Raw genomic sequence first — 27,772 nt, 5'->3', positions numbered from 1 at the left:
TTTCCACTAACAATTTTCTCATTACAGGGGAGAACATTTGCTGTTGTTTTTAGTACAGACAGTTGCTAGGCAAACTGTAGAACACTGCCAGTACAGACCACCTAGAATCAGGGAGGATCGTAATCGTAAAACTGCAAATCCTGAAGGTAAGAACTGTGTCAGTGAAATAAATGGCAAATTCCATATTTCGGTACCTCTTCTTTATGCTTTCTTGGTTTTTTTTGTTTTATCTTTCTAGATTCTGATATGCCTGATCATGATTTAGAACCTCCTCGTTTTGCCCAGCTAGCACTGGAACGTGTTTTACAAGACTGGAATGCACTGAAGTCCATGATCATGTTTGGCTCCCAGGAAAATAAAGACCCGTGTGTATCCACACATAGTTACTGATGTAAAGTTTGATCTGATACTTGACACCTGCAGACTTACATAAATTTATTTCTTCTCTTCTTGTTTTTTCCAAGTCTTAGTGCAAGCAGTAGAATAGGTCATCTTCTGCCTGAAGAGCAAGTTTACCTGAATCAGCAAAGTGGAACTATTCGCTTGGACTGTTTCACACACTGCCTTATTGTCAAATGTACAGCAGACATTTTGGTAAGCACTCTTAGCCATTTTTACATAGGTTTTCTGAACAGTAGGTTATCATGCGGTATCTCAGGCCATGTGCTTGGAAACTAATTTGAAAGTAACTTCAAGTTAATCTTGGTTTTGTGAATTTGTACTGTTATGACTGTGACCTCCCTTTGAGTCTTAATCTCTCTTGTTTCATGCTTCAAAATTGCACGCAGCTAATGAGTGGTAATGACCTCTTTCTTCAGCTGTTAGATACTTTGCTGGGTACTCTGGTGAAGGAATTGCAGAACAAGTATACACCAGGACGCAGAGAAGAAGCTATTGCTGTTACAATGAGATTCCTGCGTTCTGTGGCAAGAGTCTTTGTCATTCTTAGTGTGGAGATGGCATCCTCCAAAAAGAAAAAGTAAGTGGTGAAGATGTGTGTTGATTGTGGTGTTTTTTTTTCCTTTATTTACTATTTTTTCCCTATATAATGAGTTGATAAAAATCAACAATAGGCAGAAACATCTGAATTATTTTGTATTCTGTAGACAGACTTGGAAAGATGGACAATAGCTGCTGGTATGTCATGTAACTTAATTCAATGCTTGTTAAACTTACATGTTCACACAAAACTTTTTGTTTACATTGTTAGGGTTTTTGGAAATAGTTTTTTTAAAACATATTAAAATTACAGTGTATGGTTGATTGTCAGTAGTAGATGTAGATATCAAGCCTTAGTCTTGAATTATTGAATGATAAATGTTTTTCACTGACTTGTATAGGTGCATATTCTTTCTATACACGCAAATGCATGTATCTCTTAAAAACTATTTTCTAAGAAAAAATTAGGACAATTAATATTGACATGAAGTTTTTGGGGGAAAAAAATGTTTTTGACATTTATCTTTCTGTGTTTTATCCCCCAGCAATTTTATTCCACAGCCAATTGGAAAATGTAAACGTGTATTTCAGGCATTATTGCCCTATGCTGTTGAAGAGTTGTGCAATGTAGCAGAATCTCTAATTATTCCAGTCAGGATGGGAATTGCACGTCCTACAGCACCCTTTACCCTTGCTAGCACTAGTATAGATGCCATGCAGGGAAGTGAAGAACTGTTTTCTGTGGAGCCTCTGCCACCCAGACCATCATCTGACCAGTCTAGCAGGTAAAGCTTGTTAAAGCTTACTATATGTTCTTTTCAAAGACTTCTTAAAGGTGGTTTTATTTTGGAGTCTTTGTTAGCTTTGCATTAAGTGATATCCAGATGTCCAAATCGACTTTTTTTGAGGATTTATTTTTATATATTTTTCTTTTTAAGTTCTAGTCAATCTCAGTCATCCTACATAATAAGGAATCCTCAGCAAAGACGAATCAGCCAGTCACAGCCAGTTCGTGGCAGGGATGAAGAACAAGATGATATTGTTTCAGCTGATGTAGAAGAGGTCAGTTTTCTTTTTGTACTTTTTTTTCTTCTCAATATAGCACTCCTAATTAGCCCATGCTTTGACATCTGAATCTGAAATTCATGCATCTGTTTTGAAAAAGATGTTAAATAGTACTCCATGAAATCTTAGAGTGCTCTAAGCATTTTTAACAGAACTTCGTAATTGTTGTTTTCTATTTTATTTCTCCCTGTTAAAAAAGTTTTAAAGTCTTTCAGCACATGGCAGCTATTACATAGTTTCTGTTAGAGAGCTAGAGGGTTTTTCAGCAGATAATAGCAGATAATACCTCTTCAGTATTTAGAAGCTAATTGTTGTTTTTGTAGTCAGTTTTATCCTTATAGCATTAAAATGTAACATCCAAAGGTGTTTTATTTGCATATGTGATTTTTTTCCCCACAACACTATAAACTGTACAGCCACGTATAACTACTGTGGCTGTAAGTTCATTTTTTGTTCATATCAGTTCCATTTTGAGGTCATCTTTCTAAGATGTGTTTTTTTAAATCAGACTTTGCACTCTGCTTTGGAAAACTCATAGATTCTCTGATATTGAAGATAGTCTGGCATAATACTGTGATCTCTTTGCAGGTTGAGGTGGTTGAAGGGGTGGCGGGTGAAGAAGACCATCATGATGAACAGGAAGAACATGGTGAAGAAAATGCTGAAGCAGAAGGACAGCACGATGAGCATGATGAGGATGGTATGTATAATGTACATCCTGCATATTTACTGCTTGAGTGCAGTAACTATGTGTCAAAAAGAAAAGCAACTTGGAGTCACCAGTGATAATGATTTGGGAGATTTGCATAAGTAGAGAGAATCCAAGGGTTCCAGACTGCTCATCTTACAGAAGGAGATGTGTAAAATTAGAAATAACATGTAGTAGACAAGTACATGAACTTTTTCTGGTTGAGGAGAAAATATTAAATTCCCAAAGGTATCAGATGTTATTATATTCTTGGTTAACAATGTATTTTACCTTTTGTATTTGCTACTGTAAAATGTTGTTGATGGTTGGGCCAGTTGCAAACCACGACGTTGGTAGATGTGTTCTCAAAAGCAGTTTGAATCCTGGCAAGCTAATTCTCAAACTAATCACAAAGTACTAAATTATGATTCAATGTTTTGTAGACATAATTAATCAATCCTGTGTGAAAATGGTTGAAATTAATATGACTTGTCTTGTGTTACTTAGTTTGGGGTTAGATGACCCAAAACTATGATTTTAAAAAAAGTTATCTTCTTCTCTTTCTGACTGTGCTTTGTGTTTCCAGTCAATCCACTTACAGGATAGTAAATCTGTTTACTGATTTGCTGAATACTTAAACATTTCATTCTTAAAGCTTAAAACTGGAATAGAACCTGTATATTTAATTAGTTTTTTTTAAAGTTTTCAAGTATTCCTTAAATACTAGTTGAGTTTTCAAGTATTCCTTAAATACTAGTTGAAACAGCATATAGTAAATTGTCCTAGTACATGTGTATGAAGAGTTGTGGAGTCTTGTGGCTGGAGTGACTTATTTTGAATCCTAAAAGCTTTTATTTTCATGGTGTGTTGAATGTACATGTACAGTGCAGAGTGAGAGCAGGTGGCTAATTGCTGGAAAATAAGAAAACATGCTCCAGGTATTGTTGGGTGTCTGCACTGCTTTTATGACCCCCCTGCATATCCGTTTATCGGGGTTCGCTGTTATTTGTCTCTGCCCCGATACGGGAAAAGTTGTTCTGGGTGGCCGCAATTCGAAGGACGAGCCTGGACTCTCAGGTGTTTTGGTCTTCAATCTTTTTTATTAATTCTTATCTACAACATTTTCTCTCTGCCCAACCGAGGTCTGTTCAGCAGGACAGCCAAGGGCCCTCCCCCCGCCTCTCGGGCTGGTGCTATCTTTTATACTAAAAACTACACATACTATGTTTCCAGTTACTTTCCAATACCTATCATCTGTGTTAGACAGTGACTTTCTACTCTAAACCAATCTGTGAATGTCAACATCATCCTGAACCTGGATGCCAGGGAGGAGAAAGAAGAAGGACAGGGCACGCCCAAATCCCTCCATCTTGGAGCCCCTGACCCCCACGTACAGAATCCCGAACCCCCCTGTACAAGGTCCAAAACCCCCCTGTACAGTGCTCCAAAATTTTTCCCTTCACCCTGTGATTGCTACTGCTATGCTGCTTAAACTTTTGTGACCTGTAATTCTTCATACAAAGTTGGTAATTTGCTCCATGGGTTGAGATCAAATTTCCAGGTGTCTTTGGCTTCCTATCAGGGTCTCTGAGCCCCTGCCAGGGCTTTGAGCCATCCAGGGCATCCAGAAAGATGTCCTGGGTTCCAACATCCATTAACTTCTGCTATAGTAAGAGTGTCTGGGGTTTGTTTCTGTCTTATATGAGTCACCACAGTAATTATAATTTTGTCTTCTACACATGAGATGTTGTGTACCATTGTTTTTATAGGCAGTGATATGGAGTTGGACTTGCTAGCTGCTGCTGAAACAGAAAGTGACAGTGAGAGTAACCACAGTAACCAGGACAATGCCAGCGGGCGCAGAAGTGTTGTCACTGCAGCTACTGCTGGGTCAGAAGCAGGTACACCACATCTTTATGGGTCTAATCTGGCTAGTTAAATTTAGATATTAGGAGTAAGTACTCTCCTCCTTCCCTAGATTTCCTGGTTTTCCTTTGCTCTAATAGTAAGGTACTGTGAAGACTTTTTGAACAAGGAAATGCATTAAGATATGACCTACATTTTTTGCTCTTACGGAGCAGCTGCATGTGTTAAAATTTACCATGTGCTCTTGTGTAGTGAAATGAAATAGTCTCACTTATTTTCAAGTGTAGTAATTGAAAACAATGGCTTATGGTTTAAATCAATACACAAAACCTGAGCACTCATTGTACAGGTTTTTGAGGGCAACTGCCTTACTGTCCAATTTGGAAACATAATTTTTAGAATTCTTTTCCTAGGGGTAGAATCAGTAAAGTATTTTTAAATCAAATTGCTTCTTAATTTATATTTTGAAGTGTAAGTAATCAGACTGCTTTTCCGTTACACCTGTGGAGAATTAGCAGTATGTTATAATTTATTGAACATTTTCAGTAGTGGTATTTGAACCTCTTTAGTATAGTGTAGTTTCTCATGGAAGAAGTCTGTCTCCTATGCTGACACGATATGTGTATATGTGCACAGGTGTGGAGCTGTCAGTTATTGCTTATTTTTCTCAACAGGAGCTAGCAGTGTTCCAGCATTTTTTTCTGAAGATGACTCTCAATCAAATGATTCCAGTGACTCTGATAGCAGCAGCAGTCAGAGTGATGACATAGAGCAGGAGACCTTCATGCTTGACGAGCCCCTGGAGCGAACCACAAACAGCTCCCACGCCAACGGTGCTGCGCAGGCTCCCCGTTCCATGCAGTGGGCTGTACGCAACACCCAGAACCAGAGGACGACCAGCACAGCTCCCTCGAGTACGTCAACCCCCGCAGGCAAGTCGGAGTGAATTGCATGCATCAATGCCAGATAGCTCTGGCTTTGTTCCTTCCTCTGCTTTTGTTTATTCTCTGAAGGATGAAATCTTGCCTCTTTGTAGTACTGCTGATCTACCTTGACTGTTCCAGTTCTAGTTTTGAATTTAAAAAAAGGAAAATATCTGTTGCAATTAAGATCTGAGTATGCTTACTGTAGTTAGTAATTATTTGTTAGTTACAGTTGTGATTTCAGTAATATTTACAAGTTTATTTCTGCAAATCTTCATTAAATCAATCAATACACAAATGACATAGCAAAGACTCGATGAGTTCATTAATGTAATCTTTTCTTTTATATTTAGCAAGTTCAGCGGGCTTGATTTATATTGATCCCTCAAACCTTCGTCGGAGTGGTACCATCAGTACCAGTGCAGCAGCAGCTGCTGCAGCACTTGAAGCCAGCAATGCCAGCAGCTATTTAACATCTGCAAGCAGCTTAGCAAGAGCATACAGTATTGTGATACGGCAGATATCTGACCTGATGGGTCTGATTCCCAAATACAATCACTTAGTATACTCCCAGATTCCAGCTGCAGTGAAGCTGACTTACCAAGATGCAGTTAACTTGCAGGTAAGAACATGGAAATTTTTGTAGAAAAAACGTAATTTCAATACAACTGGGTTTTTAAGGTAAAATTATAGAATTATTGAGATTGAAAGTGACCTCTGGCATATTGGCTAATCTAAATTTCTTTGAGGGTCAAAAGGACCAGGCTGCTCAGGACTGTCTGATTAGGTTTTGAATATCTCCAAGGATGGAGATTCCACAGCTGCTCTGTTACATGTTTGACAGACTTCACAGTGAAAGAGGATTTTTCTTGAGTTTAAAGAGATGTACCAAGTATTTCAATTGTTGCCCACTTGTCCATTCACTGGGTATCACTAAGAAGAGTCTGGCTTTGTGTACTTCATGCCTTTTTGTCAGGTGTTTGTACACACTGGTAAGATTCTCCTGAGTTTGTTTCTTCAGTCTGTATTCCCAGTAGTCCCAGCATCCTCAGCCTCTTCTTATGTTAAGAGACAGTGTGGGCTAAAGTAACTGTGGTCACTTATTTAATGAAATTGGTAGTATTTCATATACATATATTCTTTCGAAAAAAGGATCTTACGTTGATTTTGTTTAAACAGTGTCTGACTGGTACATAATTAATAGTTAAGTCAGAATTGACTAGGGAATTCTGCTAGACATCTGTTGCCATATTCTATTTGACATGAACTGTGGAGTCTGTATAAGAAGAAAGTTAGTAAGGGCCAAATAATTAAATAAGGATAAAATATTTGTACAGGTGAATGTCCTGTTCACTGTCCCTTCCTTCAGGGACATGGTCATCCTTTCCATGTTTTGCACATACTTTTTATACAGTGCTCTTGACTGTCTGTTTTTGAAAATTTATGTAAAATGCATCTATAGAGAAAATGCATGTCAGACAGCAGTCTTCCCCTTCATATATAGACATTTGTTTCAGAGACTGACAAGACTGGAGGAACTCCAGAGTGTTTAGAAAGTATGTATCAACTTGTACCTGGGCATAGTGTGTAGGGTGAAATTGTATGTACTGAATTTAGTGCAGAAGTCAGCTGTGAACAACACAGCTGCTGTGTGGGGGCAGGAAATCAAGGGATGCTCTTTTCTGTTAGTAGGGATGTGGAAACCAGCTGACAATATATTTCTTTGTAATTGAGCCACATGGTATTTGTATGGCTCTGTTTTCACAGTGTGATGGAAGGAAAGGACTTCTGATTTGTGAGAGGAAGGCTGGAAAGATATTCTGAGACAAACACTGGGGTAAACAAACAGGAAAAGAAATGAGAGAGTGTAGTTTTATTATGGAGGAGGCTAAAATAATTTTCTGTTCAAGAGATTCTTAATGGGAAAAGTGAACAGGAGATCTGTCCAGCTGAGGCAGCAAGAGGTTTATATTAGCACAGGAAACCTGAACAGCGGAGGTTTCGTTTGGACACACAAATGGGGTTGAGACAGCTTTTTGTTAGTTTAGTGCATTAGAAGTGTGAGGGATATTCTTGAAGGCCAGAATGCAGAGGAATGAAGAAAGCAGACTAATGTTGGATCAAAAAAATCCAACAGGTCAATGGAGTTAGCAGATGGTAAGAAAAGCAGGCTGCAGAGCCAGTAGTGGGAACAGATGAAGCAAAGATAAGACCAGGAGGTGAGACTTGCATGCAGACATAGTTCTCTGTGCAGGTCTTAACTTTGTTGTCTTCAGTGAGTAATTTGCAAGGGGTGAAGAATGGTGAAAGATCTGGCTGATGAATTCCACAGCAAGATGAGGGCTGTTAAAGCTAATAGAAAGTCAGGAATTCAGCTCAGATTGTTAAATTGTGTGCACCTGGGAGATACTGAGTGGTCATGGTTAGAGGAGTAGAAGAGCTGCCCGAAAGAGAGAGAGGTGGTGAGAATGCTTTATAGATACCAAAGTGTTAAGCAATGAGAGCTGCATACCACCACTGTAAATCAGCACTGTCAACAGAGCTTTCAGAAACTGATCATCAATAATTCCTGAGCATGGTTTTACAGCCTCTTTGTAGGTAATCAGGAAGATTTCATTCTCATTATCTAGTTCTATTGTTTGCAAAACCAATTAAATCTCATTTTCTGTAGAATTATGTGGAAGAAAAGCTTATTCCTACTTGGAATTGGATGGTCAGTATCATGGACTCCACTGAAGCTCAGCTGCGTTATGGTTCGGCATTATCATCTGCTGGCGATCCTGGGCATCCAAATCATCCTCTCCATGCTTCTCAGAACTCGGCTAGAAGGGAAAGGATGACAGCCCGTGAGGAAGCCAGCTTGAGAACGCTTGAGGGAAGAAGGTATGAAAATAGTTTGATTACTGCATGCAGTATGAATTATCAGTTTTGTAGTCAAATCTTATTCACAGACATCTTAGGAATCTAATTCTGCAGCACTGGAATGTAGTTGCTGTTTTGATTTAAGTTGTCTTTCCTGTGTTGTTGCTGCTATTTGGTTTATTCTGACATGCTAGATTCATCTTGAGCATTAACTGTTTACAATGTACTGCATCTGACCTGCTTGTTTTATGCTTTTAGCTTGTTATCACTATTTTTCATTGAGATTTTACGTCCAAATTGCAAATATAGGGGTTATAAATAACGTGTTCTCCCGTGATGCCTGATGTGTCTGTGTTCTATCCTTGTCCTTCACTAGACGTGCTACTTTGCTCAGTGCCCGTCAGGGAATGATGTCAGCACGCGGTGATTTCCTGAACTACGCGCTGTCCTTGATGCGTTCTCACAACGATGAGCACTCCGATGTTCTTCCTGTTCTAGATGTCTGCTCACTAAAGCATGTAGCATATGTTTTTCAAGCCCTTATTTATTGGATTAAGGCAATGAATCAGCAGACAACGTTGGATACTCCTCAGCTGGAAAGGAAAAGGTACTGAGGTTGACTCCTAAAACAAAACCTACGTAAAAGTGGCATAAGCCCTTTTGTTTCAGTCATAGGTATTTTCCTCAGCAGGTTACATAAATATGTGCATTAATCTGTATGTCTGTGTGTGGGTGTGTGTAGTAACATACATATTATAAATGTATGTAGTAACATGCAAATTGTAAAAATAATTTCTGTAATGGTCTATAATGTACCTGTGTTTGATAAGCCTGTTGCAGTACCCTCTTCACTTCTTTTTATGCTGTAAAATGTTTTCTTACTGTTGAAACTTGAGTTGGATTTTTAACTCTGTAGCAGTGCCTCTAGAAGACATACTCAGGACAATTTCTCAGTTAATTACATGAGACATGCATTTGACTTACTTAGATATCTGTCAAACATGTTAAAGATGACATTGGAGAAAATGTCATTGTCTGATATGATGGGCTTTGTGGTTTTGTTTTCTCTTTGGTTATATGCATTTGAGACTCACCTGATATTTAAAGCACAGTAGGGAAATCAATGGCTGAAAATGTCCTTGAGTTGGAAAACTGCTGTTTCAACTATGGCATTTTACAAGGTGCATTTATTAATTTTAAGATGTCTTAAGATTTCTTTTTATATTTTTTTCATTTCAAATGCCAGTTAATGCTAATAGAAATGTCCACCTGTTGGTAGTCTACACCCTCTGTTCTCATTTCTTACTAGGTTTTTAGGTAATGTACCCAAGCAGTCCTAGTCAACAGTTAAATACAGATCTTTGCCCCTTTTTGCTCCTAATTTTCAATACCGCAGGTCAAGCTTAACTTTGCATTTTCTCTACAAATTTAGTAACTGTAAAATATGAGATATTAATATTTTAGATATATGTTGGACTGCTACTTCAGTTGCAATAATGTGTTCTGTTTATCTTGGTAATGTAAGGTTTGTTATGATCTCAAAGGTGTACCAAGGGGAGTATTACCAACAGTAGTTTCCTCACAAGTAAGAATGCTGTAGTACAGTAGTTATAGCCACAGCTTTAACCCTTTTCCAGGCAATAACATACTTTTAGAAGCTGCTTTTCAAAAAAAAAAAAAATCTGAAATTTTTTCAGAATTTTTGAAAAATTCTGAAACATACTGAAATCTGTCAAATAACTTCATTAAAGAATTGGGAAATTTGCATGAAATGTTTTTAAAACTGTGAAGGCCTAGACCTTTTCAATTAAAAGTGAGTGGTTCAAACAGTTGCTTCCATTAGAAGACATATTAGTAGTGTGAGTAAAATGAATTTTATCAGTCTTCATTTAGTTTCAGAACATATTTCACAGTGCATAAATTCCAGAAATTAATACTAATCCAACTTCTTGACAGAACAGTAGTATAATATAGTGAAATCAAGTTTTTAATGTGCAGCTTGCTGACTTACCTTCTGGAATGGCATAGGTGAGATTATTTTTAAATTTCGAAATAGTATTCACTTGCATATTTCTTCCACTAATGCAGAGTTCCTAGGATTTTATATTGATATAGTGTTTAAAACCAAGTGTCACTGCCCAAAGCTGTAACTTTTAAGATCAAAGTTGGTAGGTGGCCAGATGGCTCTAAGGGTAACTGTGTGAGTGATGCAGTGAGGATGTAATGAGAAGTTCTCTATGGTGCTTCATTTTTAGTTTTGTTTTTGTTATGTATAAATCTGAAGTACACTTCCTAATTATGCTACAGATATAGATGTTTTGCCTAATAATTTCTTCAAGATGATTGACTCTTTTTTATTTTCTTTTGTTTTCTTGTTGTTTTGGGTGTTTTTTATTAAGAACTCGTGAGCTTTTGGAACTGGGTCTTGACAACGAAGATTCTGAACATGAAAATGATGATGATACCAATCAAAGTTAGTATACAAGAATTGACATAGCATACCAAAATGCCAGACTTTCTTAGTGTTTTTTCCTTTTAGCTAGCTGAGATTTTGAATAAATTTTGCTTCTTGTATATGTAAGTTGGGTTTAGTATGATTTTTTTAGCATTGTTACTTTACCAAGTTTCTTCTGCCATTGCCTGTTTCATTGCCTCAAATTTCAGGGCCATCTTTTCATCTCCTTTTTCAATAAACTGCAGCATTTCTGCCCTTACCTACCATTCTACATAAAAATTTGAGTCATAGTTAAATTGATCTTTTGATCTGATGAAACTGTTCTGAAAACAGTAGAATATATACTCCTACATACAGTGTAGGAGTGCCTGTTCAGTAAAGCTAGGTATAGTAAAAAGAACAAAAACTGTAACTAAGCAAATTAATAAAGATACAGCATTTGCAGAAGCATCCTGTGGAAGTACTAAATTTGCAGAGATTCTCCTCTAGTCAGGTAGCTAATAGGGAAAGATATTAATTTTTCGCATGTTATGTCCTTTTATAACTGTGAAAACTGATTTGAAATCTCTGATATTCAGGTGCTACACTGAATGACAAAGATGATGACACCCTCCCAGCAGAGACTGGCCAAAACCATCCATTTTTCAGACGGTCAGACTCTATGACATTCCTCGGCTGCATTCCACCCAATCCTTTTGAGGTTCCTCTGGCAGAGGCCATCCCCTTGGCAGACCAGCCACATCTATTACAGGTGACATTAGAGATGGTGTTTTGGAAGAAAACTGCAGTTTGCTTTTTCATTCCTCACCGAAGTGTATTACTGACCCAGAGCACTTCTGTTGCTTTTCAGCCAAACGCTCGCAAAGAGGATCTGTTCGGCCGACCCAGTCAGGGTCTGTACTCATCTTCTGCCAACAGTGGCAAGTGCTTAGTGGAAGTTACAGTGGATAGAAACTGCCTTGAGGTAAATGTAAAGCTTTATTATTTTAAACAATATGATAATTTAAACTAGAACCTTCATTCCTTAAGAAGACACCTTAATGTTTTCAGAGAGAATTTGATGTAGCTTTTGGAATGATAATTTAAAAGCCCAGTGCCCCTGAAAACTTGAAGTCTGTATGAAAAGTATGCTTAATATAGAAACTTGATGATTATTGACTTACAGCAGCTTTCAGGTAATATTTTTAAATGCAGCAGTACAATTCTGAGTTAATTTTAGAATCCTAATTATATAATTATTTTTGATAAAAAGATTTAAATCTTCCTATAGTCCTTCCAGTAGATTTGACTTGCCTTCAGACTGAACATTAATTGGCAAGCATATGAAATGCAAACATACATGGGGAAATTTTTTTTCCTGTATTTATTGAAATGATTGGCGTCACTGTGTTTTAACAGGTCAGTTACAGTGTTCATTTTTGTGTGATTTAAAATACACACCCATGAATATATGTGCTGAAAAAGCCTTCTAGTCTGCTTTGAAAGTGCAGCTAAATTTTACTTTTCCTTTAGGTTCTTCCAACTAAAATGTCTTATGCAGCCAACTTAAAAAATGTTATGAGCATGCAAAATCGGCAGAAGAAGGAAGGGGAAGAACAAAATGTGCCTACAGAAGAATCTGAGAGTTCAAAACCAGGGCCTTCAGCTCACGATCTTGCAGCACAACTGAAAAGCAGCTTGTTGGCAGAGATAGGATTGACAGAAAGTGAAGGGCCACCCCTCACATCTTTCAGGTACCTGAGTTAAAAATTACATTTTGAAATATTACTGCTCTGATAAATGGCTGTTTGGGACTCTGGAAAGTCTTTTTGAAATTAAAATGGGTAGCCTAATTTAGTTTGGATTTGTAGTTTGTGATTAGTAGCTTCTAAACTGAATAGTTGAAAAGTCTTCAGAGAGGTCTGTGCAAAATGTAGACAAATTCCTTTATTTCCTGACTTCCTGCTGCAGACCTACTGTGATGTCCTGGGTAGCCAGGCTGAGCAGTTGGAATTGACAGCTTGCCGTCTGTGTCTGGTGGTGCTGCCCACACTTAACACAGTTACAGGTTGACCTGCCCTCCTTCAAATTACAGCTATTTTTAAAGAAATTAAGGTCTTGGTTGATGAGAGACCAGTAACAGTGAATTCCACATAGCACCAAAAGCTACATGCTTTTGGAGTAATTACCCTTTGGAAGCAAGAGTTGTGTTTCTGCTGAAACTAAGCAGATTCATGTGCTTTTGCACACAGACTTAGTGTACTGTGTTGTTGTTTATCAGGAATAAAAAACTTAGTTGAATGCAGAGGGTAAGGAAGAGCTGAAGTACACAAAATGTGTCTGAAATTTAACTTGATTCCACGTATCTGTCATTTTTTCTTCTCTCTGTCAGGCCTCAGTGTAGCTTCATGGGTATGGTTATTTCTCATGACATGTTGCTGGGACGTTGGCGCCTTTCTTTGGAGTTGTTTGGTAGAGTATTCATGGAAGATGTTGGAGCAGAGCCTGGATCGGTATGTATTTCCCAGTGTAAGGACATTTCTTCTTACAGCTAAATTGTGACTCTCCCTAATTATTCTGATTTTGGCGTTTGTGTTTGGTTTTTTTTTTTTTAATTTTTAGATCTTGACTGAATTAGGTGGCTTTGAAGTAAAGGAGTCAAAATTCCGCAGGGAGATGGAAAAACTTAGAAACCAGCAATCAAGGGATTTAACATTGGAGGTAAAAAATGTTAGTTTACCTTCATATAATTTTTCATTAAAAGTTGAATTATTACAGTAAATTCATAGGAAAATTTGTGTTTCAGAGTCTGCAAGCAGGCGTCTTAAATCATACTTTGTGAGTTATATTGCAATTACTCTGTAGTTTTTCCCAGTCTGATGTTATTTTTTGAATCTGTGCAGCAGTGTCCAGAAATCTGTTGTGAAGCTGAAAGTCTCTTAAAATGACAGTTGGTAAAGAAAGAATTTTTTTTTTTTTTCCGCTAGGTTGATCGAGACAGAGACCTTCTAATTCAGCAGACCATGAGGCAGCTGAACAATCATTTTGGTCGCAGGTGTGCTACCACTCCAATGGCTGTACACAGAGTGAAAGTTACTTTTAAGGATGAGCCTGGAGAAGGCAGCGGTGTAGCACGAAGCTTTTATACTGCTATTGCACAGGCTTTTCTGTCAAATGAGAAACTGCCAAATCTAGATTGCATTCAGAATGCCAACAAGGGTACCCATACAAGTAAGTGATGCACAGCAGTTAATCTACAGAAAATATTAATAAAAACCTTGGGTGCTTTATTTACATAGAAACACTTGGCCTTGTGCCAGAGACATCTCTTGTTAGCTCAGCCCAGAATCCATAAAAATTATGCATTAGTTCTCTGGAGCAAGGAAATGGCTTTCTCCCCCCCCATGCTCTCAGAAACAGGAAGTTCTTGTTTTTCTTGTAATATGAGTCTGCTTTAGATGTGCTCAGATTTTTTGAGTGTCCTTCTCTCCAGAAGGTAATAATTGTCAAGATTTTAGCTACTAAGTGTTTATGTGTTTCATTACGGCTGTTCCATGTGACTTGCCACAAACACATTTTAGTGTTTTTGAAATATCTATAAACTGTTAAAGTATTTTATCATTTTTAAGGTGATACAAACGCTTCAGGTTGTTTCTTAAGTTTGGCTGAACCAATCACTGCTTCAAGTGAAATGGTTCTTTCTCATTGATGTCTGTCAAACTCTTCCAAACCTTAGTCTTTCTTACACCGAAACTTAGGTAGGAGAGAGAAATATAAAGATGTTTAAGTTTATGAGGTTTTTTGCCCTTCAGGTCTGATGCAGAGATTGCGAAATAGGGGAGAGAGAGATCGGGAAAGGGAGCGAGAGAGAGAAATGCGGAGAAGTAGTGGCTTGCGAACTGGTTCTCGGAGAGATAGGGATAGGTAAGTGATAATCTTTATCTTGATGAAGATATTTTGTCAAATAGAGTAATTGCCTTGGATACTGTCAGGAAAGATACTTTTACTTCCTCCAGTTAAAGAAGTTTCTTTCAGGAGTGATTTGCAGGGTAATTTCTTGAAATTCGGTCTCTAGTTTTAATTCTTCAAAGAACTATTATTCTTATTTTATCATTAATAGGTTATGTCTCCCCCACGGGCCATCAGTTTCTTCTGCTAAAACAATAACAAAAACTTGTGTATTAGAATAAAATTGTGAGGTAGTTTAGAAACAACAATGCCATTGGTGGCATGTCTGATTGCTGTATCCAAAACACAAGTAATACTAAAATCTCTGGTTTATTTTGATTCTCTCTTTCTGATTCATTCTCTCCAAGCAGCTATGAGCAACACTACTATTCCAGCAGTAAAGCTAATGCTAATATCAATCTGTGTGCAAATAATATTGTTCCCAGAGGATTTTTGAATTTTTCCTCTGAAATGAGTACAAACTGCTCTGATTGTCTTAAGGGATTTCAGAAGACAACTGTCCATTGACACACGACCTTTTAGACCAGCATCAGAAGGAAATCCTAGTGATGACCCTGACCCTCTCCCAGCACACAGACAAGCCCTTGGAGAACGGCTCTACCCTCGAGTGCAAGCAATGCAACCAGTAAGACTTCCCTAATATACCTAATGATTGTTCTTGTCATCTTGTAATGTAAAAAATTAATTCCTTATCCATAATTGAAATAATTGAAACATAATTGGTAGTATTCGAACTTGTAAGACTGATTTTTTTTTTTTTTTATTTTTAATTTTGTTAAGAGTTTGTTTCTCTAATTTTTTTTGGCTTTGGAGGTACCTTGTAATGCATTCTCTATTTAAAATACCAAAACATTCTTAAGATTGTATTTGAAAATGACAGAACTGGAAGAGAATAGTAAGACCTATCACTCCTTTATCCCCAGGCATTTGCAAGTAAAATCACAGGAATGTTGTTGGAATTGTCTCCTGCTCAGCTGCTTCTGTTACTAGCTAGTGAAGATTCCCTTAGAGCAAGAGTTGATGAAGCAATGGAACTCATTATTGCACATGGCAGGTAAAGTGAGAACTGATTTTGTGGCCAAAGCACTTGTACTGTTTACCATCTAACTCCAATACATGCAGCTTATTTCTTGATAGTCTAGATATTTTTCTTTGGACAAGTGACTTTTTGGCTTTGGTTTAATCTATTCTGAGTGGTTTCAGAATATGACAGTTCCTTATTGAGAGCAGCCCTGTGAGAAGGACTTGATGGGTGCTGGTGGATGAGAAACTTGGCATGAGCTGGCCATGCAATGCGCCAGATGTGTTCTGGGTGGCATCAAAAACAGCGTGGGCAGCAGGCTGAGGGAGAGGATTCTGCTCCTCTGTGAGACCCCACCTGCACTGCTGCATCCAGCTCAGGGGTCCCCAGCACAGGAAGGACATGGACCTGTTGCAGCAAGTGCTGAGGAGATCACCAAGATGATCAGAAGAATGGAGTACCTGTCTTAAGAAGAAAGGCTGAGAGAACTGGGGTTGTTCAGTATGGAAAAGAGAAAGCTTATGGGTGACCTAATTGTGACCTTCCAGTCCCTGAAGAGAAACAACAAAAAGATGGAGAGGGACTTTATACAAGAGCACGTAGTGACAATTCAAGGGGAATGGCTTCAAACTGAAAGAGAGAAGGTTTCGATTAGATAACAAGAATAAATTCTTTACTGTGAGGATAGTAAAGCACTGCAGTGGGTTACCCAGAGAAGCTGTAGATCCCTGGAGGGGTTCAAGGCCAGGCTGGGGCTCTGAGCAACTTGCTCTAGAGGAAAGTATCCCTGCCCACAGCAAGGGGGCTGGAACTAGATGATCTTCAAGGTCCCTTTCTAACCCAAACCATTCTACTATTCTTTGATTCTGTGATGGTGAAATCAAATCTGTCTTTTTATTCCCTTCTCAAGGGAGAACGGTGCTGACAGTATATTGGATCTTGGATTGCTAGACTCTTCAGATAAAGTACAGGTAATGACCTGTTGCACAAAATCTATATAAGATGAAGTTTTATTTAAATTAAATAATTTTATTTAAATTAAGTTTATTTATTTATTAAGTTTTAGTTGATTTTAAAACTGGAAGCAATTGGAAGCTTTATCATGCAAGACAAAGTTCTGTTTAATAATTTTGTTTTGAAAGGATTAACAATTAGTCAAAAGTATAAAATGTCATCATTAGGAAATATCAAAGGAATTCTTAACCAATGGAACCTGAATCTTTGGGTCCTGTGGCAAATAGCTTGATGTGTGTCAGTAACTAGAATTAAGTGTGTTAATTGCTGTTTTGACTTTCAAACCAGGAAAATAGAAAGCGACATGGATCCAGCCGCAGTGTAGTAGATATGGAATTAGATGATACAGATGATGGGGATGATAATGCACCACTTTTCTACCAACCTGGAAAACGAGGATTTTATACACCAAGACCTGGTAAAAACACAGAAGCAAGGCTGAATTGTTTCCGAAACATTGGCAGGTATTCTACCATTAACTTTTTAGTCTGAAAAAATGTAAAAGACAATCATACACAACACCAGGGAGAGTATCAATGATCCAAGCTGGAAAAAACTTTTTTTTTTTATATGGTGTCTATTTCTCACACTGAGCCTAAATAGGGGGGGAATTTGCAAATGTCAACTTGAGGTTTCTTTTCCTGTTAGATTTTAATTTTTTATCCTTCTTTTTTTCAATTATGTAAGCCCTTGATTTTCATTTGTGACCAATCCATTTGGAAATCTGGCTCCAGCTTAATTCTTGGAATATTGGAACTCATAAATGTGAGTTTGCTGAAAGAGCTCTAGTGTAATTTCTGCTGTACCAAAACCAATTCCAAACATTTTTTTCAGAATCCTAGGATTGTGCTTGTTGCAGAATGAACTATGTCCCATCACATTAAATAGACACGTAATCAAAGTTCTACTTGGCAGAAAGGTAAGTTGAACATAAAAATTTTAATTTCCTCTAATTACTTAAAACCTCATCTCTAGAACTGGGCTTTTTCTCCATACCATATATGTATTAACTAGCCGAGTTGATACTCAGAACTGCATGGAGATCTTTAATTTGAGAACTTCCATTTGAGAATTTAATATTTTCATTTCCTAGATTTTGAACAGAGTAGATATACTAGAAGTCGGGTATTTGACTAAGATGTAATGATTTGTAATAGGTTACCTTTCAACTCTCTTCAGAAACGACATACTGTCTGCTTTTTTTCTTCCTGAGACTCAGAAAGGAGAGTGTTAGATAATACTAAGCAGAAGCTTACAGAAAAGCATTTTTCTGGATATTTGAGAGAGCTCATGGAATTAATTTGTAATTGAAATTTTGTCTGAGACCAAAACTGCTACCCTGGCCCAGTAAAAGCTAACAATGTATGGCAGTTTTGAGGTATTAGTCAGTGGCATTGTAAGTTCTGTCTGATCCAGCAAACTTAAACCAAGACTTGCTGTTGCTGGCCTTTCCTTAAATTCAGTTTTGATCCTATAATCAGTTACCCAGCATAGTATAATCTTTAATGAAAAAGAGTTAATGGGAGAAATGGCCTTTAAATACCCCCTGGTGTCTTCCAAAAGTGATTGCCTTCTAATTATTCTCTTAAGGTTTTCCTTGTTGAATATGTATTCCTGCCAGTATTCCAGTGTACCTTCTAAAGCAGACTGAAAGTAGGAGTTCAACTATGTTTGTTTCTGTGTGTTTGTATCCTTTGTTGCTAGTGCATAGATCTGGCACAGATCACATCATTTTGAATACGTTCTTAAACACCTGTTATGTTTCAAACTTCTATCCTTTTTTATAGGTGAACTGGCACGACTTCGCTTTTTTCGATCCGGTTATGTATGAAAGCCTTCGGCAGCTTATCCTCGCATCCCAGAGTACAGATGCTGATGCAGTGTTTGCAGCAATGGATTTAGCCTTTGCAATAGACCTGTGTAAGGAGGAGGGTGGAGGGCAGGTAAGCACAGCTAAACTTGTGGCTCTGTAGTTTCGGAGTTTCACAGTTTATGCAGGGTGTCGTGTGCACATAATCCAGGCTCTTCTCACATGGCAGATAAAACAGTGTACTCTTCTTGGATTCAGTGCAGTGTTCTTAGATAGTGAAGCCTGGGTTTTTTTCTTTGAAAACCATATAGAGCCTACCATAGACCCTGGTAACTGTAGGCAATCCTAGGGAATCTTTAAAACTAACCTGAAGTAGTGAATTTTACTTGGGTTTGGAGGTATATTGAGCAATAAATCTCTCTGCAGCATACTGTGGTGGTTGTAATAATCTCATTTCCTTTATATCCCTTTACTTTTCCCCCTTTTTAAATGTTCCTTATTTCTTTGCCATAGGTTGAACTTATTTCCAATGGTGTAAATATACCAGTCACTCCTCAGAATGTATATGAGTATGTCCGGAAATATGCAGAACACCGAATGTTGGTAGTAGCAGAGCAGCCTCTACATGTAAGTCTTTAGAGGAGTTTTTTTAAGAAGAAGAAAAAAAAATCTGTAATATTTCCATCAGTTAAGTATTCTCCTCATTGTGATGTTGTTAATCAGGTTCCTTTAAAGTCTTGACAGCCTGATTAAAAGTATTTGATTTCTTTTTGTAATTGTATAGCTGTTTATGCAGTACTGTGAAGACTGAGTGAGTAAAAAAAAAATCTGTACTATTTCCATCAGTTAATTATTCTCCTCATTGTGGTGTTGTTAAATCAGGTTCCTTTAAAGTCTTGACAGCCTGATTAAAAGTATTTGATTTCTTTTTGTAATTGTATAGCTGTTTATGCAGTACTGTGAAGACTGAGTGAGTAATTTATTTTATAGAATGAAGTATAATTTATTTTATTGTGGGTTTCATTGGTTAAATATATATGTTTATTTCTTGAGCTCAAATGGCACAAATCCTCTTGGAATTTTGGCTTTCTTTTTGGCAGCTACTTTGTTCGTAATAATTTATTACCTTTGATTTGTTTGCATCCTTGTTCTAAGGAAAAATCATTTGTAAAATCACTTATACTAGCCTGGCAAGAAACGTAAAAATTGACTTGAAAACCATATCAAAAGTTTTGTGCTTTTTTTAAGCCCTCGTCAAATAACACTTACAGAATAATATATTTTTGTAGACAGTTAATGAAGGCCAGTCTGTCATATGATGCTACATCTAAACTTTGTTGCTTGTGCTCATTGTGGTTTCCTGCTTCACATCTGAGGTAGGGTAGCAGGCCAGATTACCTCTGTGCAGCTGAGGTCCAAATTCTCACAGAAAGAACATGTTCCTGGAATTAAGATACTTGATCTCCATGTCTGCATATATTACTAGTTTAACTTTTGTTTATTTTAAAAGTTGAAAATCCTTATACTCGTATTCATTTTGAAATTTTCTAAAGCAAATTAATTCATAGTATTCCATTTTGAATATGGAATTTCCTGTCTTTTCTAGATATTACTTATATAGAATATGTGTGTGTGTGTCTGTGTGTGTAATATTTTTGAAGCAGAGTTGAGATGGTTCTGAGGAAGCAAAGTATAAGGAATATGCAAGATGCATTTTTTTTTTAATTCTCATCAAATTCAGCGCAGCTTAGCAAAATACATGAACATTTTCTTCTGCTCCTGGTGAGATACTAGCTCAAACCAGTACTGCTTTCTTTTGCTGTAGTAGGTAGGGTTTAAAAATTGGTGCAGTTCTTTGTTTCAGAACATTTGCATTTCAGATGATAAAGCTTTAAAAGAACAGCTCAGAGAATAATGAATCTTGAGTTAATGGGAATTTCACATGAAACTCTTGAGTAATGTGTTTAAAGTCAATCTTAAAAGTTACAGGGTTACAATCTGCATTTTGTGGTTTTCACTTAAGGCAATGAGGAAGGGGCTCCTGGATGTACTTCCAAAGAATTCATTAGAAGATTTGACAGCAGAAGATTTCAGACTCCTGGTAAATGGCTGTGGTGAAGTAAATGTGCAAATGCTAATCAGCTTTACCTCTTTCAATGATGAATCAGGTACAAAATAACTTATTCATAAACAGGGTTGCACCTATAACTTAACACTATTTTTTCTGTGTGGAGTAGTTACTAGCATTAAACTTGAACTATTAAGTCTGACATTAGTTAATAAGCCAGTGAAACCTGTAATAAAGTTATTACTTGGGATATTTTTTTACATTCCTTAGAAAATACTTTCCTTCAGTTAAGTGAGGGTGGAGAAAGCATGTTGTCCAACTTCACTGTCACTAGACGTTAAATGCACGGATTGTATGACTGGTAGTATATCTTCCTTGTGAAAATTCTCTAAAACTATAAATGTGATAGATGCAAGTTTAATACTTCCTACCTAATTTTTAAACTGTGCTTAGTTGCAGTTGGGCTTTTTGGTAAGGAGGGCAGAGTGGGAGTGGTACTGAGTTATGTCAATGTTGGCCTTGCATTCAAAGCTGTTAATTTTGAAATTACTAGTCTCCAGTATCGGGACTTTATGAATGCGATTGTAGCCGAGATCCAACTTGCAGCACACGTAAAACAGGTCTCTTAGTGTTATTGTCCAGTGTAGCAGCTGAACTGTGTACTTGTTGTTTCACACAGGAGAAAATGCTGATAAGCTTTTGCAATTCAAGCGTTGGTTTTGGTCCATAGTTGAGAAGATGAGTATGACAGAAAGACAAGATCTGGTAAGTTGTCCATTCCCACTGGAAACATGCAGAAGAATTGGAATAAGTGGTGTCAATACTGTTCTTAACTGTGTCTACCTGCAGAGACACTGTGAAGAGTTAAGGTAGCAAAGCAGGGTAGTAGGATTGTGTAAGACTTGGTTCTGGAAACAACAGGTGTGAATCCCAGACCTTCTTGTAATTGAAAGTAAGCATGGTCTGTTCTTCTCCCTCTTCAGAGGTCTCTTACAGAAGCACAGTTTCACCCAGCACAGTTGCTCTGAAGATGAGTAACTGTGGTTATTCAGTTGTGTTGTGGGCTGGTAGGGTTTTGAGGTCAAGTTCTTTTCATGCATCATCTACTCACCTGACTTCTGTTTATCCTGAGGGTAATATGCGTGTCCTCTCTGTAAGATGTCAGTAGTGATACCATGTCCTTCTCAAAGCCCTTTAGGAATGAGAATCATGAAATAATAAGATACTGTTCAGGGGATTTAATTTTTAAAAACTTGCCTGTAAATTTTATTAATTGTACACCTCTTAAAACAGTTTGTTTTTAACTTCTTACTCTTTAAGGTACTATCTCTCCTTCACAGTCTACTGAAAGGAAACAAAGAGTACTCTGAAAAGTGCAAACCCTAGAGCGCATTTTTCAAGGGGCGTCTATGCTTACACTTTGGTGGTGACTCAGTATTTCACACTTGAGATAATAAACCAAGTACTCTCTGTTGCTCCCTTTTGGCTGTACCAGTACTAAATCCTGTAGTCTCTGTCTGGTTTGTGAGACATTCCTGATTCAGTTTGTATTGATGGCAGTCACCACCTTCCCAGATGGATTTTTGGACATGCTGTTTGCTGAGGATTTGTTGATACAGGATAATTTTGAGTGCTGCTTTTATCAGTTTTATGAACGAGCAGTTGATGAAGGGAGGTGAAGGAAGCTACTACAGAAGAAAGTAGAATGACTGTGGAGTTTAGTTTGGCATATTTAGGAGAACATAGTATGATTAATCCTGCTGTGACTGTGTAGTTCTTTTTTAACCTATCCCTACACCATTTGTAGGCAGTATGAATCTTAATTTTAAACGCTGTCTTCTTTTTTCAGGTTTACTTTTGGACCTCAAGTCCATCATTGCCTGCCAGTGAGGAGGGGTTCCAGCCTATGCCATCCATCACAATAAGGCCACCAGATGACCAACATCTTCCAACAGCAAACACTTGCATTTCTCGCCTTTATGTCCCACTCTATTCCTCTAAGCAGATTTTGAAACAAAAATTGTTACTCGCCATTAAGACCAAGAATTTTGGTTTTGTGTAGAGTATAAAAAGTGTGTATTGCTGTGTAATATTACTAGCTAAGTTTTGTAGATTTTTCCATTTGTCTATAAAAGTTTATGAAAGTTAATGCTGTCATACCCCTGGTGGTACTTCAAAGATTTAAATGCAAACATTCCTGTACTAAATTTGTAACATAAAGGCCTAAGGAGCACTAGCAATTTGTGATTGCAACAGTTTGCTAGTCAATAACTCCTTTGCCTAACCCCAGCCAAAGATGACAGCAGAACAATATAATTTACACTGTGATTTATCTTTTTGCTGAGGGAAAATATGTAAAATGTTCTGAAAATTCACTGCTGCCTTTGTGGAAAGTGTTTCAGCAAAGGTTCTTGTATAGAGGGAGTAGGGAATTTCAAAATAAAAAATTAAGTATGTTCTGTGTTTTTAACTTTTTTTTATGGTGTTTAATTTGTGGTTGGCTGCAGTTGTGTATCATGTATATTGAACTTGTAAAAAGTTCCTGACAGCTCAGATCCCAGAGGTGGGATTGTTCACTTATGAAAACCACTTCCATTGCAATTTTTGTTCTATTGCATTGAAATCTGGCACATCAGATACCATTACTAATATTTTGCATGTAATCTGTACCTTTAGTGGGTTTTTTTCCCTGTACATATTTGATGAGGCCAATGCACAGTATTTCATAGTTCACAATCAACATTTTTGTATCCTTGTTACAGTGAACAGACAGTCAGGAGATTGTTCCACTACCAGTTCTAACCAACACTTGTACTACTACATTATCTAACTATGTAAACTCAGCCTGGGCACTTTCTGGTAACTGTAAAATGTTTATAAGATCATGACTATTGAAGATACATTTTTTGGAAAACTTTAATGTTCGTGAGCTGCTTAACTTCTTTTGTATCTAGCCTTTTTTTAAGTATCTTGTTACAGTTTTTTAATAAAGAAATTACAGACAAAATACCAAGTCATACTGAGGAAACAATAGTTTTTATTTATTAAGCCATTTATACTTTAGCTAACAGCACACACTAAACATAGTTGGTCATTAAAAATCTGAATTTTGTAGCTGAAAAATTGACATGCAGAAGACATTTAGCCCACATTTTACAGTTAGCAGAGAATCCTGAAAGAAATGGGCCAGGCAACCCCTCCTTTTAACAGAATTGGTTTGAAGGAAAAGTGGCTTGTTCTGAAAAATCTCAAGGCAATTAGGTTAGAATAAAATTCTCAAACTTCATTGTAGTGAGTTCTACTGTATGTTCACTTTTGAAGTGCTTGGTTACTTTTGGGGAGGGCAGTCTTTGACCATAATCTAGGATTTCTTTTCCCTAAGGCTTGAGAGATTTTTGAGTTAGAAATTGGTTGATGAAGAAAGGAGCTACTTTTTCAGTGTCAAAATAAATTTACGAAAGCTTAGCAGACTGAAATATTGAGGAATAAGTAATGTTGTGGTGGTGATGTTCTTCTTTCTTGCTTCTCCAACCCCATTAGTCCATGTTAATGATTTTTTTTCCTCCCTTTTGTTGGCAAGAGCTGACGTAATGTTCCATCCAAATCCTAGTAGAACTCACCTTTGCCAGAGCTCCTCTGGGTTTTCCTTTCTGTCAGCTAGTTGTAGGATGACCAGAAGTTACCTACATCTGATTTTCAAAAAAGCCTCTTCACTTATTTAGTTGCTAAAGGTATGGAGTACAGTTGATACCACAAATTCTGATCACCAGTTGCCAAATTGATGCTGAAAATCCTTTTTTTTCTAAATAAGGTGGATTGTTTCAGGCTTGTGTAGTTAAACTGCAGATAAATAAATAGATGTAGAATTATTTCTGCAGGTACTAATACTTCCTTTAAATCGATCATCCTAGAAAAGGGTAGTTTCAATGTATGAGAATTGGAGCTAGATTTCCTGTTGTGACCTCCAGTCTATCTTCAGTTCAAAACGATTTTACTATGCTAAAAAGAAAAACAGTACAGCCTCACAAATCTAGGTAGAGTCATTTTAGTATAGAGAAAATTTATGCTGGTATGGCTGTTCTCTAATACTAAGGAGGATAAGTTACAAAGGTACAAAGCAACATCTACCTTATGCCTGGCTATCAAACTGCTGTGATTATTTCCACTACCAAAACTGCCTCTAACTGAAATGTGCAAAGTTAGCAGAAAGCAACAAAAGAAATTGTTTAGAATAGGCATCAAAACTCCAGTCTGTAAAATAAAGCTCCCTCCTCACAAAGCTTTGTGAGGCTTGATGTACTGAGAATTATCCAAGGCCCTTGGATGAAAGGCCATATATACATGTAAAGTACTGTGTATATATATATGTATTGTGTGTATATGTATATAAGTGTATGTGTATGTATAACATATAAATATATGTTATATGTATATATATTTCTGTATATAGATTAAGCATTTTTTAAGTCCTGTAATGTATAGCTAGACAAAAGTTATGCAGATAGCACAGTAGCTCACCATATATACACACACAAGGCATTCTGGTAAGCAGAGAGGGAATTTAGAATGATATATGCTGTCGTCAATGATTTGAAATATGTATGTAGCTTTATAAATAGCTTTTTTTCCTCTGTATGGTATATTTAAACTATATCAAGATTTTAATAAGAAAAATGTTTATTAAAATCATACACCTCCTCTCCCTTTGACTTAAGCCCTTCTGTTAGTTCACTTAAAATGTGGTAGAGAAACTAGTTAAATTCTGTAATGTTTAAACTTTTTTAAGTCTAAATCCTTAGCTGTTCACCATTGCTGAAAGAGGAGATAAAGGTAGCTACTAATAAAATGTTATAACCAACTACTAGAGTAGGTCCTAATCTGAATCTAGGGAAAACTTGGTACTTTAGTGCTAATTTCTGTGACTAATTCTTGGCTTTGGTTTCTTTTACTTAGCTAGCTGTATCCAGCAAAAGGTAAATCATTTGCTCCAGCTTTGATAATTTTCCAGGAATGAAAAATTGCCATCAAGTGGTCTTTCCCACCTGTGTGGTTTGGAAGTGGTTTTTCTTTCCTGCAAGTTAGTAATTTGGTCCCCAGATAACAAGCAGTGATAAAGCTGTAAACTGGCAATCTTGTGAATCCAAGCCAATACCCTTGCACAGCAGCATTCAGGGAGGCAGAGGAAAGGAAATTTTCCTCAACTCTTAAACAAGGTTTATCTTTGTATGCAGTTGTGCAAGCCATACAGACCTGCTGTTTTTCAGAAGTTTATTTCCATGCACGTGAAGGGAAGTGAGTAGTGAGCAGGGCTGCACCTCATGGTAGTTGGTGTGCAGGTGGGAGAAGTTCCCCAGACACCACCAACCACCTCCTGTGTGGTTGTTTCTCAGAGAGAGCCAGAATTCAGCACAGCTCCTGGTCACCCTTAACACCACATGAAAGATTGCTCACTAAGCTTGTGCTAACCTGCTCCTTTCTATGCTAACTGCTGTGCCCTGACTCCCTCTTTATAGGGTCCCACAGCCTGTGGATCATGTCGCTGTGTGCATCTCTAAATGCCATTCTGAGCTGCTTCTCTGTCCGTGCTCTTCGCTTCACTTGGATTTTTCTGGCTTCCTCTGTAAGGCAAACTGTGGATACCTTGTTTAGTAGCTCTGATTCCCTTCCTCTTTCAAACTTCATAGGATTTGACCTTTTTTCTGAACTCTTTGGTTTGCCTATTTAGTAACAGGTCTGCTAAAATCAAATAGAAAATTCTGTATGTCCAGATTAGCTGGATTTCAGCGCGTGTGGCATTATCTTATTCTGAGGTGGAAGGTTTGTCCACACATTAAAAAGCGTAGGTGAACGGGTTGTGTGAAAGCTTCAGTGACTGCCTGGAAGTCACAGTGCTGGAAGTTTCCACATGATCTCCGTGGGGAGGACATGAACAGGCTTCGCAGCTGCAGTGTGGCCTCCATCACAGTGCAGTCATTGCCCAGCAGGACTTCTGGCATTTATCAGGAGTTCTGATGGATCCTTTGCTAGATGGAAATTGCTTTTGTGGCTTTCATTTGCAGTTATTTCAGATTTGCTGGACCGAGAAGCGTGGAGGGCTTTTAACTTTTTATAAATTATTTATGGATTTTTTGTGGAGTTGTCTAAGAGGGTAACTTCATGTCATGCTTAAAACACGATCCTGTGAGAGATTATTTCCCCCCTTTGTCAATGGCTTAACATAAAGGTATTTTTAGTCTATTATCACCACAAACTATTATTATATTAGTAGACTGTTTAGCATAACAAGAGGCAGTTGGTTGCTCCCAGGTGTTTCAGGGCTTTTCCATATTGGTGAAACTCTTCAGTGTCCCTTTGTCCAGTGGTAGAGGCAGCTAACCAAATGAGTGTGCTTGAATATTGCAGTCATGTTGGAAAAGAGATTGTTGCCACAACCTATGGTGAGGTTCCTCTGCATGGAGACTGCAAGGAGACTTAAAGAAATTTAATGCTTTAGACATACTGAAATAATTCACCAATTGGTTTTCTGAGAGGGGAACGGTGCTAAGTTGAAAAGCAGATTTCACTTTATCAATGAAAATTCTTCCATTTACCTGAAATGGCATTTTCATATATAAAATTAGACTTATAACCCATTGTAAAAGGCAGCTGAGTATTCCCCCAAAAAGTAACACCTTTTGGAGGAGGGAAGAAAGAGGTAGGACAGTTAAAACAGTGATGATTACATTTGCCACAGCAGTGAGGAACTTAAGGGAGGAATACAGCTTCCACCACCAGGGAGCTTGTTCTAAACAGGACATTGTAGGTACAGCTGAGTAATCTGAAATCTTGCAAAATTGTATATATAATGCTGTATTTCATTTGTATGTGCTTGACTGTATTTCAGTGCTGTGTACCTGATTTAATTTTTATAAAACAAAGCTAACAGAAGTTGGCAGATTTTTGTGGAGGTGCAAGAACAGCCACATGCTGTTTGGTTAATCCTTTCCAGGATTTTTCTTTTTTTGTGCATCTTTAGGCACCACGTAAGTAAACATAAGGGCAGGTGTTTAGGAAGTTATCTCCAAATACTTGAACAATTCTCTATTGCTAATTATATTAATTTATGGTAGCTCT

The 27,772-nt window shown here is 37.5% G+C and overlaps 1 protein-coding gene across 1 annotated transcript in view; it reads left to right on the top strand.

Moving 5' to 3' along the window:
- The window catches only part of UBR5 (ubiquitin protein ligase E3 component n-recognin 5), an 87,440-nt gene extending 63,768 nt beyond the window's left edge, over positions 1-23,672 (top strand). Inside the window, exons 31-60 of the mRNA XM_041412549.1 lie at positions 28-146; positions 239-365; positions 465-594; positions 819-979; positions 1,485-1,724; positions 1,878-2,001; positions 2,593-2,704; positions 4,462-4,593; positions 5,233-5,490; positions 5,835-6,103; positions 8,153-8,364; positions 8,720-8,950; positions 10,743-10,816; positions 11,377-11,549; positions 11,649-11,762; positions 12,311-12,531; positions 13,170-13,290; positions 13,400-13,507; positions 13,765-14,008; positions 14,590-14,701; positions 15,227-15,371; positions 15,670-15,800; positions 16,678-16,738; positions 17,070-17,245; positions 17,616-17,700; positions 18,569-18,724; positions 19,105-19,218; positions 20,615-20,759; positions 21,339-21,424; positions 22,509-23,672. Of these exons, the coding sequence (XP_041268483.1) occupies positions 28-146; positions 239-365; positions 465-594; positions 819-979; positions 1,485-1,724; positions 1,878-2,001; positions 2,593-2,704; positions 4,462-4,593; positions 5,233-5,490; positions 5,835-6,103; positions 8,153-8,364; positions 8,720-8,950; positions 10,743-10,816; positions 11,377-11,549; positions 11,649-11,762; positions 12,311-12,531; positions 13,170-13,290; positions 13,400-13,507; positions 13,765-14,008; positions 14,590-14,701; positions 15,227-15,371; positions 15,670-15,800; positions 16,678-16,738; positions 17,070-17,245; positions 17,616-17,700; positions 18,569-18,724; positions 19,105-19,218; positions 20,615-20,759; positions 21,339-21,424; positions 22,509-22,721 (4,594 nt within the window). The 3' untranslated portion in view covers positions 22,722-23,672. The remainder of the gene's footprint in view (positions 1-27; positions 147-238; positions 366-464; positions 595-818; positions 980-1,484; positions 1,725-1,877; positions 2,002-2,592; positions 2,705-4,461; positions 4,594-5,232; positions 5,491-5,834; positions 6,104-8,152; positions 8,365-8,719; positions 8,951-10,742; positions 10,817-11,376; positions 11,550-11,648; positions 11,763-12,310; positions 12,532-13,169; positions 13,291-13,399; positions 13,508-13,764; positions 14,009-14,589; positions 14,702-15,226; positions 15,372-15,669; positions 15,801-16,677; positions 16,739-17,069; positions 17,246-17,615; positions 17,701-18,568; positions 18,725-19,104; positions 19,219-20,614; positions 20,760-21,338; positions 21,425-22,508) is intronic.
- Positions 23,673-27,772: the final 4,100 nt, after the last annotated feature.

The sequence above is a fragment of the Onychostruthus taczanowskii genome, unplaced genomic scaffold (genome assembly GCF_017590055.1).
Source record: "Onychostruthus taczanowskii isolate IOZ18803 unplaced genomic scaffold, ASM1759005v1 scaffold4, whole genome shotgun sequence".
Taxonomy (NCBI): Eukaryota; Metazoa; Chordata; class Aves; order Passeriformes; family Passeridae; genus Onychostruthus; species Onychostruthus taczanowskii.
This window is presented reverse-complemented; position numbering and strand designations above follow the sequence as displayed.